The sequence below is a fragment of the Saccoglossus kowalevskii genome, chromosome 13 (genome assembly GCF_978046115.1).
Source record: "Saccoglossus kowalevskii chromosome 13, keSacKowa6.1, whole genome shotgun sequence".
Lineage (NCBI taxonomy): Eukaryota > Metazoa > Hemichordata > Enteropneusta > Harrimaniidae > Saccoglossus > Saccoglossus kowalevskii.
The window spans coordinates 34,703,507-34,715,200 of NC_140653.1; the positions used below are offsets into that span (position 1 = coordinate 34,703,507).

The window sequence follows — 11,694 nt, forward strand, 5'->3', positions numbered from 1 at the left end:
ATTTGTTACATCAAGGATTGACCATGGAAACAGTCTCCTCTTCGGCATTGCCCAGACGAACATTCGTAAGCTCCAACTCGTTCAAAATACTGCGGCACGCCTCATCACAAGGACCAAGAAATTTGACCATATCACTGAAGTTCTTTACAACTTATTTCAAGATCATGTTAATCGCCTTTCGTGCAATTCACAACACCCTACCATCATACATTTGTGAACTGTTTGCATCTTACAAACCTACCCGCAGTCTACGCTCCACTAATAATTTTCTCCTAAACGTTCCGAAAATTAATACTAAATCTTACGGTCAACGCGCCATCTGCCATGCTGCACCTGCCTTATGGAATGAACTACCTCTACATATCAAACTATCTGGCAATATTGACATTTTTAAGAAGAAACTTAAAACTCATCTTTTTAAACAGACTTTTGAAACTCAGTAGTTTTTCTTTGTTGTTGCTATTAATGTTTTATTCATGATTTAATATTTTTTTTTTTATTTTTGTCTTGTAAAGCGCCTATGAACATTTATTTTGGATATATGGCGCTATATAAGTGCATACTTATTATTATTATATTGTGATTTTTGATAAGTACAAAAAACTCCCCAGAAGCCCCGAAGGCAGTCCATGAATTATCATCAAGGACAGAACTAAACATAAACCTGAAACAAAAATAGCACGTGTGTACGCGCTTCAGTGTTTGTGAGTGAGAACTCCATCAGTCAATATGGTTGAAAGTCGCAGATGACTATATGGGACTATATTGTAGTAGAGAGTCAGATGACTATATGGGACTATATTGTAGTGTAGGGTCAGATGACTATATGGGACTATATTGTAGTGTATGGTCAGATGACTATATGGGGTTATATTGTAGTGTAGAGTCAGATGACTATATGGAGCTATATTGTAGTGTATGGTCAGATGACTATATGGAGCTATATTGTAGTGTATGGTCAGATGACTATATGGGGTTATATTGTAGTGTAGAGTCAGATGACTATATGGAGCTATATTGTAGTGTAGAGTCAGATGACTATATGGAGCTATATTGTAGTGTATGGTCAGATGACTATATGGAGCTATATTGTAGTGTATGGTCAGATGACTATACGGAGCTATATTGTAGTGTATGGTCAGATGACTATATGGAGCTATATTGTAGTATAGAGTCAGATGACTATATGGAGCTATATTGTAGTGTATGGTCAGATGACTATATGGGGTTATATTGTAGTGTATGGTCAGATGACTATATGGAGCTATATTGTAGTGTATGGTCAGATGACTATATGGAGCTATATTGTAGTGTATGGTCAGATGACTAGATGGATCTATATTGTAGTGTATGGTCAGATGACTATATGGAGCTATATTGTAGTGTATGGTCAGATGACTATACGGAGCTATATTGTAGTGTATGGTCAGATGACTATATGGGACTGTATTGTAGTGTATGGTCAGATGACTATATGGGACTATATTGTAGTATAGAGTCAGATGACTATATGGAGCCATATTGTAGTGTATGGTCAGATGACTATATGGGGTTATATTGTAGTGTAGAGTCAGATAACTACATGGAGCTATATTGTAGTGTATGGTCAGATGACTATATGGAGCTATATTGTAGTGTATGGTCATGAGACTATATGGAGCTATATTGTAGTGTATGGTCAGATGACTATATGGAGCTATATTGTAGTGTATGGTCAGATGACTATATGGGACTATATTGTATTGTATGGTCAGATGACTATATGGAGCTATATTGTAGTGTATGGTCAGATGATTATATGGGACTATATTGTAGTGAATGGTCAGATGACTATATTTAAATAATAGCATATGCTTGAGAGGGTAATATAACGATTTGTTGCCTGTCCAAGGGATGGTGGTCATGACCATAATATTGATGATGCCAGAGCTGAAGACGACGGCATCATCTATATTATGGTCATAACCAATAGCCCGAGGGAAGACTACAAATCGTTATATTGCCCGAATAATCATGTGTTATTTATTTTATCACATCGAACAGACATCAACTATGCACAATCACATCGAACAGACATCAACTATGCACAATCACATCTACCATACATCACTCACACCCGCTCTCCCACAAAATAACAACACTTATATTTGTAGTATGCAATATTTTATTTCACTTATTATATAAAGTTTCACATTACTCAATAACATAAATACATTGTTTGCAGAAAAAAAAAACAACGAATTACGCTCAGTATAAAATGTTATTTTCAGCCATGGATACTCTTTTTTTAGTAACCGTGTTTCAGAAGTGTGAATCATTCAATTTATGGAGAAATGAGAATTTTTGAAATGAATTGAGAAATTCTCAAACGCAAGTTATTTGATCACTCTACAAATAAAAATGTCTGTGTGCCGTGGAAGTGACTGAAATTACTTTTTCACGAACATACCACACATATTCACCTTATATTTGCAACTTATATTTCGGTTTACATTTCGGTTTTAAATATTGTTCACTTGAATACATAATTCTTAGTATTTGTCGTAATATTGACGCCTTATAGTACGTAATGGTAATTTCTAACATTGCACATCATAGAATGCAAGGCGCCGGAGGCTCAAGAAAATATTTAAATTATTATGTATGTCATTTTTATCACCAACCATCAAATCTCTTTTATGATTTCTAGAAGAAAACAACTTACTCCTGAAATGCGTACACCGGTAACAGTATTTTGTAGCGAACGATGACGTACTAGACATATCCCTTTCACGACATCATCCATGTTGCATTGAAAGTTCGTGTAGTAATTAACATTTCGTTTCAATCATTCAATTATCTATCACAGTTGCGCCGCTGGATCCATGTACTCGCCTACTACCAAGCCACAAGCCAGCAAACAGATTCACGCATGTACTCAACATACTGATTTACTTGTTAAATTAATATTATTAATCCGTTTTATGTTTGTAAATCACATTTGTTTTTATTTTAACTTTTTTAGTTATTTAAAAATCTTAACCTAATGTTTCAGATATTTATTTGGTAATATTAAATTAATAATTTCTCTACAGCTCAGATGTGTGAGTTTGTTCAAATTACCGAAATATAAAAATAATTTTATTGATAAACTATTCACTGACATATTTAATTACATTCGAATTTGCAAAAATCTGCAGAGGTTCATACGTAATCAACTAACATAGCCAGTTGTGTAAATTTTAATATTGTATAAATGTATATATATGCCTATAATTTATTCAGGTTCTTGTCACACATATCTGAGTATTCATTCGATGAAACAATGACATTCTCTAATACGCATGCGCACTAGTTTTGGTTTTGATTTCACAGCTACATGTATAAATACTGTTGTGTTTAGTGTTCTGCATTATAATAAATCATAATCTGATTTGGACTACATTATTGAGTATTAAACAACAATGATAGCAAATATATGTTTTCATTCATATTGCATCTTTAAGTAAATTCGAAAGTAGAACCAAAAAGATCCTCTGCTGATGAAGGCGATAACGGTAGTGATAATAGCAATACCAATTCGCTTGCTTGTCATATGGTCAGACAATCACTAACAAATATAGTGTGTTTATTAAATTTCCTTTAGATATGAAATTAAAATGTCTAAAACCTTTTATAGATGTAATTCTTGCGGAAATTCTCATATTTTGAAAACCTGCATGAAATTTGAAATGGCAAAAGAAACCACTCTCTATTTTCAAATATAATATGCTATAAATGTCCTCGTACATTTGCTACGCAATGTGTAAGCATTAACCTATCGGAATTTGTAGTCAGTGTTCTCACACATTTGCGTATTCAAGTTAAGGCAGTTTGGCCAATATCATAGACAGAAATAGCCCAAAAGTGAACGACCGACATCGAGTTCTAGAGAGCTGAAAACGGTCTGATCGACCGTTGTGTGAAAACCGAGTTTTAACACGACTAGTTTCTTCTTACCAAAGTAAAACTTGCTCAGTATTACATATTTGATGTCACGTGATTCGTACAAACGTCCTAGAACAATTAATGTCGGTACTACTTTTATATTTACAGTCGAATCCACGTATTTTATGCTATACTGTATATGGGGTCTTATGTAATATGTAGTAGTAGTATATAATGTGTGGCACTCATACTGGACAAACTATATTACAGGTAATATCAATTTCAATATGCCGTTATTTGAGAGTTTACGAAATGGAGGTGGCTAATAGACTTTCGACACAGAAAGTTACTGACAGTTAATTCCCTATGGATGCGGATGAGTTGAAAGTTCAAAAAGACAACTTAGAGTAATGAAACTGGTAGTTTGAATTATGAACCTGAATTGTACGTAATTAACCACAAAATGGTGAAAAATGTGACTATTTTAAATTTTCCGGATTCGTTCTAGATCTAACACTCTGTATATTTTCACTTCTGCTCAATGATAATAGCGTGTGGCATTTCGACCCTCAACTATGACTATTCGGGTACCTTGAAAGTTGTAGTGGGACGCTTTTTCACATGAATGAGCGGTTGGTCTGAGGTTTATAATCGTTTTTGTGCCCGGCATACCTCGTTTGCTGTCTTACTAGATTGCCACTGGATATAGCTACGCAGGATACAATAATGCCGTGTTGACAACAGTATTAGTGGATATCACCACCTGTTACCCATAAATACCATTTATCATTATTTAAGAAGATTTGCGCATTACCAGCTTTTGTTGTTTGTTTCATCGGTGGCTGTATAGTATCAGCTTTTGTTGTTTGTTCCATCGATGTATGTATGTACAGTATCAGCTTTTGGTGTTTGTTCTATCGATAAATTCAAATTACTTAAAGCAGTATTTATATGGCAAAATCAAACAAGACCTACGATCAGTAGCATAATTCGGTTGTGACTGTTGCAACTACACGGGGAAAATGTCACTGCATTTAGAAATGCTTATTCAATTTAGAAATTCAACCAAATAATCGTTGTTTATATATAACAATTTTTTTGCGATTATTTCAGAAAATGTAGATAGCTAAATGTTTTTTCAGAACTGATAATTTTTTTGCAAATCAAATGCGAGCATCTCTGGAGTGAATGTGATCGGACATTGACATTCGAATGCAAACACCCCGGAGTGAATGTGATCGGACAGTGGCAATCGAATGCAAACACCCAGGAGTGAATGTGAACGGACAGTGACAATCATTGCACAGTTTGCGTGGGTATGTTCCCTGTTCATGCTTGCTCGTTACTGTCATCCTTGAAAATCAAATTAATCCAATAAGCCGGCTGTCAAGGCTTTCATGAAGTTGACTGGCATCTGTCCTACCACATGGTGTATTGCGATGTTTTGTACTATTTTGTTATTACGCATTATTCAGGCTGGTTAAGTAGTGGTTACATTGAAGTTAAATTGAAATATTTGAAAAAGACTTTTCAACTAAATCAGATATAAAGTACGTTTTTGGTATGAAAGTATGCTTCGATCATGAAAGCACCACCCCTAAAAGCTTGACTGGATGTGTGAGCACGAAAATCTAAAGCCAAATAACTTACATAAACTGTACAGAACCATGAACAGTTATATTATTATGTTGGTCCACAAGTGTAAGAGATTTATTTTTATGAAAACAAAGTGCGCACACAGACTCTATCATTCGTCGCTCTTACAGACGAATTCAGCCAATTTGGTCGGCGTTCGACCCATAATCATACTTTCTATATTTGCACATACAACGATTATCATGATTGTGTGTATGTATGCAGTATAGTGTCATGTGCAATTCAGTGTCTGTGTTTTTAAACAAAATATTACGGGGAAAAGGATTGCTTATTTGTAACTCGCTTTCTTGTAAACTTAGTAAGCGTAAGTTCTTACAGAGGACAGACAGGGTTATAACTACAGTCGCTTCATTATTGTACGCACATCGAACACGACACAGTGGACGAGGACTGTGGTGCCGTAGTGTGCTATTATTTTACGCACATCGAACACGACACAGTGCGAGGATTGTTGTGCCTTAGTGTGCTGTTATTGTACGCACATCGAATACGACACAGTGCGAGGACTGTGGTGCCTTAATGTGCTGTTATTCTCGTACTATCACATTCAAAATACTCAAAACACAACAATTACGTCATTTTGATTACATGAAGAATGAGGATACCACTTTTTAATTAATTTCTTATGCATTTAAAGTTTTACAGGTAAATTTGAGTAAAAGTTTAACTGGAACCGGAAGTCCAACGAATCCCTTGGAGCGATCTCATTCGTCTAGATAGATACACAACTAAAAAAAAATGAAAAAAAAAATGTGTGTTACGTTATTTGAATACCATTTCATGTCAAATGCCCATCGATCAACTGGTAACGTTTTAGTATTGTGTGTCTACCAACTGAACTGACTAAAACAAGGTATTAGCAAACATGATTAAGTTAAGTTAAGCGAAAGCACAGCGGGATCATGATATTGAATCGGAAATTAAACAATTCATGTAAAACATGAGAATCTAGGATCTAGGTGTGATTGTCAGTACACTGCCCTCTGTGGGTTACAGGCAAGGCGTTGACACAGGAAGATATTTAACATGTTATTTCTGAGCAAATGTGTGTTAATAGTCCTAAAGCCAGAACGAAGAATATCCGTGTTCAATTAAGCAAATGTGTGTTAATAGGCCTAAAGCCAGAACGAAGAATATCCGTGTTCAATTAAGCAAATGTGTGTTAATAGGCCTAAAGCCAGAACGAAGAATATCCGTGTTCAATTAAGCAAATGTGTGTTAATAGGCCTAAAGCCAGAACGAAGAATATCCGTGTTCAATTAAGCAGACTGAATGGTACAAAGCAGGCTTTCCTAAATCATTCAACTAGACTTTCATAGGAGTTTATGATTAATAGATATCTTAGTGTTTTCCAATTCATAATATTCCGCAAAATAAAATGTAAATCACAATCATTATAAATACATTTCTTAACTATTCTTTCCCGTTTGTCGCAAGATCCTCCGTCACACAGATATTGGTGGCGCTCTTCGCGATCAAGTTATGTTACTCGGTTGTCACTGATGGCACTTCGCAGTTGGTAAAACTGTAGAAGTGGAACTAGGTTTTTGATTCAGCATAGTTACATCACGTGATATTACTATAGACACAACAAAAAAGCTGCTTACCTTTTTGGCACAACCCAAGAGTCAGCAAATCGTGCAATTTCAATGGGACTGTCATCTTTAATCGTCAGTCCAGCATAAGTCACCAAGTCGTCGTAGTAAGCATTGATACCATTAGCATTTCCACACATACCGCACAGGGTCTCTATACCTTTATGTATTGGTTCCGGGTCAATGTCAACCTCTACGTGCCATGCACCATCCCAGTGTACGTGAATGCCATCAGCCATCAGAATAAGATATTCACCCTCTAAATGGATAATTACTTCGTGACCTTGGTTCACGTCATATGGGAAATATGGGTTCTCAATCAATACTCCGTCCACCTAGAAAACAAAATAAAAGTTCATTTGGCATTTTCTATCACAAATGTTTCTGTCTTATTCTACCGAAAGCTTATTCTCACAAAGTCTAATAATAGCTCAATGCCAGGAAGACCGTGTTGAATTGTTGTCATCAAGAGTGAAAAATCAATCCAGTATTAATGATTAGATGGAAAATATGGCTTACATCTACAATATCATTTTAAACAATAATATTTTCGCTATTGTTATTCACTAGCTACCAAAAAGTATATTCGCACTTTAGCGGCTAATTCAAGATGTAGCCATCAGAAAGTATATTCCCACTTTAGCGGCTAATTCAAGATGTAGCTATCAGAAAGTATAATCCCACTTTAGCGGCTAATTCAAGATGCAGCTATCAGAAAGTATATTCCCACTTTAGCGGCTAATTCAAGATGTAGCTATCAGAAAGTATAGTCCCACTTTAGCGGATAATTCAAGATGTGGCTATCGGAAAGTATATCCCCACTTTAGCGGATAATTCAAGATGTAGCTATCAAAAAGTATACTCCCACTTTAGCGGCTAATTCAAGATGCAGCTATCAGAAAGTATATTCCCACTTTAGCGGCTAATTCAAGATGTAGCTATCAGAAAGTATAATCCCACTTTAGCGGATAATTCAAGATGTGGCTATCAGAAAGTATATTCCCACTTTAGCGGATAATTCAAGATGTAGCTATCAGAAAGTATATTCCCACTTTAGCGGCTAATTCAGGATGTAGCTATCAGAAAGTATATTCCCACTTTAACGGATAATTCAAGATGTAGCTATCAGAAAGTATATCCCCACTTTAGCGGCTAATTCAGGATGTAGCTATCAAAAAGTATATTCCCACTTTAGCGGCTAATTCAAGATGCAGCTATCAGAAAGTATATTACCACTTTAGCGGCTAATTCAAGATGTAGCTATCAGAAAGTATAATTCCACATTAGCGGATAATTCAAGATGTGGCTATCAGAAAGTATATTCCCACTTTAGCGGATAATTCAAGATGTAGCTATCAGAAAGTATATCCCCACTTTAGCGGCTAATTCAGGATGTAGCTATCAAAAAGTATATTCCCACTTTAGCGGCTAATTCAAGATGTAGCTATCAGAAAGTATATTCCCACTTTAGCGGCTAATTCAAGATGTAGCTATCAGAAAGTATAATCCCACTTTAGCGGATAATTCAAGATGTGGCTATCAGAAAGTATATTCCCACTTTAGCGGATAATTCAAGATGTAGCTATCAGAAAGTATATCCCCACTTTAGCGGCTAATTCAAGATATAGCTATCAGAAAGTATATTCGCACTTTAACGGATAATTCAAGATGTAGCTATCAGAAAGTATATCCCCACTTTAGCGGCTAATTCAGGATGTATCTATCAGAAAGTATATCCCCACTTTAGCGGATAATTCAAGATGTAGCTATCAGAAAGTATATCCCCACTTTAGCGGCTAATTCAAGATGTGGCTATCAGAAAGTATATTCCCACTTTAGCGGCTAATTCAAGATGTAGCTATCAGAAAGTATATTCCCACTTTAACGGATAATTCAAGATGTAGCTATCAGAAAGTATATCCCCACTTTAGCGGCTAATTCAGGATGTAGCTATCAAAAAGTATATTCCCACTTTAACGGATAATTCAAGATGTGGCTATCAGAAAGTATATTCCCACTTTAGAGGATAATTCAAGATGTAGCTATCGGAAAGTATATTCCCACTTTAGCGGCTAATTCAAGATGTAGCTATCAGAAAGTATATTCGCACTTTAGCGGCTAATTCAAGATGTAGCTATCAGAAAGTATATTCGCACTTTAACGGATAATTCAAGATGTAGCTATCAGAAAGTATATTCGCACTTTAGCGGCTAATTCAAGATGTAGCTATCAGAAAGTATAATCCCACTTTAGCGGCTAATTCAAGATGCAGCTATCAGAAAGTATATTCCCACTTTAGCGGCTAATTCAAGATGTAGCTATCAGAAAGTATAATCCCACTTTAGCGGATAATTCAAGATGTGGCTATCGGAAAGTATATCCCCACTTTAGCGGATAATTCAAGATGTAGCTATCAGAAAGTATATTCCCACTTTAGCGGCTAATTCAAGATGTGGCTATCAGAAAGTATATTCCCACTTTAACGGATAATTCAAGATGTAGCTATCAGAAAGTATATCCCCACTTTAGCGGCTAATTCAGGATGTAGCTATCAAAAAGTATATTCCCACTTTAACGGATAATTCAAGATGTGGCTATCAGAAAGTATATTCTCACTTTAGCGGATAATTCAAGATGTAGCTATCAGAAAGTATATTCGCACTTTAGCGGCTAATTCAAGATGTAGCTATCAGAAAGTATATTCGCACTTTAGCGGCTAATTCAAGATGTAGCTATCAGAAAGTATATTCCCACTTTAGCGGCTAATTCAAGATGTAGCTATCAGAAAGTATATCCCCACTTTAGCGGCTAATTCAGGATGTAGCTATCAAAAAGTATATTCCCACTTTAGCGGCTAATTCAGGATGTGGCTATCAGAAAGTATATTCCCACTTTAGCGGCTAATTCAAGATGTAGCTATCAGAAAGTATATTCCCACTTTAGCGGCTAATTCAAGATGTAGCTATCAGAAAGTATATTCCCACTTTAACGGCTAATTCAAGATGTAGCTATCAGAAAGTATATTCCCACTTTAGCGGCTAATTCAGGATGTGGCTATCAGAATGTATATTCCCACTTTAGCGGCTAATTCAAGATGTAGCTATCAGAAAGTATATTCCCACTTTAGCGGCTAATTCAAGATGTAGCTATCAGAAAGTATATTCGCACTTTAGCGGCTAATTCAAGATGTAGCTATCAGAAAGTATATTCCCACTTTAACGGATAATTCAAGATGTGGCTATCAGAAAGTATATTCCCACTTTAGCGGCTAATTCAAGATGTAGCTATCAGAAAGTATATTCCTACTTTCGCAGCAAATTCAAGGTGATTGGCCAACCACAACTCATGTTAACATTCTCACCTTCATAGTTTTACCCTCACAAAGCTCAATATTGTAACCAGCGACCTCTACGTTGACTTGTATCACACGGGCAGTTTTCCCGAGGACCATGTTTGTAGCTTTTACCACAAATCGCTTGTTGGTTCGGTGAGAGGTGCAGTCACTGGTCAGAACGTAAGAGCAGTGTCCAGAAAACTCAAATTCATACCCATCAAATGTGGTATAGTGTGGATCGCCTTTCGCAATGCATGTTTTCCATCCTACAAAGAAAAAAAAAATCAAAGTTTTAAACCATAGATATGATTATACCATTCGTGGCTTTTACAGATAACTTAGTAGGTTATGAAAGAATAATTACTGCTGACAACACAATTGGTGTTATATAGATAGTTTTGTGCATATTCATGAACGATCCGTATCTGACGCACTAATATAATCTAATTCATAGAGTCCACGATAAAAACAACTTACCTGTCGGTGGGGGCACTGTTCTTTTTGCACCTTCCTATTAAAATGAAATGAATGACACAGTTAAAAAACGTCGTTGTCACATCCTAGAATTGATTGCGATGAATATCACAATATTAAAATATGTAGTAGGTTGTTTATAAAAGAATATAATATGACGTGAGCAAAGTCTAACATGACTCGTTTGGCGGTAACTAATGAAATATGTGTATACGGTACATAACAACATAAACTACATGTTCATAGTCGGACAACTATGCGCATGTAATCTGTGAACATCGTTTCGAACTTACCACTAAATACAAGATAGACACCACGACGAAAATTACTGATAAATGCTGCATGGCAATCTATGTAGGCAGAGAGATGCGAATACTAGTCGATGGATACAACCTGTTGAGTTATGTTTAACCACCCGCTTTTAAACTAACTTTTCAATGGTCTCAGTTTGTGACGTCATCTCATGAGGTTTCCCCAAGTTGTCCCGTTTATTTACAATCCAATAGCAAAATACGTTGAGCATTGTACCGAAACACTAATTAAGATTTAATTAATTTCACTCATTTAGGGAGTGCTAATAATTATGTAATTTCACCAGATGTCACATAGTAATTAGTATTAATCGCAACAAACACACTCAGTGCGCGTTAAAACAATAAAAGTTACACGTGAACAAAACCTTGGATGAACATCTGTCAGAGTTTACACCTGATTAATAAACGTAACAAC

The 11,694-nt window shown here is 35.9% G+C and overlaps 1 protein-coding gene across 1 annotated transcript; it reads right to left on the bottom strand.

Annotated features, from left to right (window-relative positions):
* Window positions 1-6,146: 6,146 nt before the first annotated feature.
* LOC100366630 (BMP-binding endothelial regulator protein) lies at window positions 6,147-11,373 on the bottom strand. The gene is made up of 5 exons (XM_085506804.1): window positions 11,259-11,373; window positions 10,969-11,002; window positions 10,519-10,757; window positions 7,170-7,492; window positions 6,147-6,290 (listed from the first exon to the last, which is right to left on the bottom strand). The coding sequence occupies exons 1-5, from the start codon at window positions 11,307-11,309 to the stop codon at window positions 6,275-6,277; spliced, it is 663 nt and encodes a 220-aa protein (XP_085362930.1). The 5' UTR covers window positions 11,310-11,373; the 3' UTR covers window positions 6,147-6,274.
* Window positions 11,374-11,694: the final 321 nt, after the last annotated feature.

Excerpts from the sequence above, each read along its gene's own strand:
- LOC100366630 (XM_085506804.1), bottom strand. The coding sequence starts at position 11,309 with ATGCAGCATTTATCAGTAATTTTCGTCGTGGTGTCTATCTTGTATTTA. Across the intron at positions 10,758-10,968 it reads AACAGTGCCCCCACCGACAG|GATGGAAAACATGCATTGCG; the intron begins GTAAGTTGTTTT and ends TTTTCTTTGTAG. Across the intron at positions 7,493-10,518 it reads GTGAGGGTAAAACTATGAAG|GTGGACGGAGTATTGATTGA; the intron begins GTGAGAATGTTA and ends TTTGTTTTCTAG.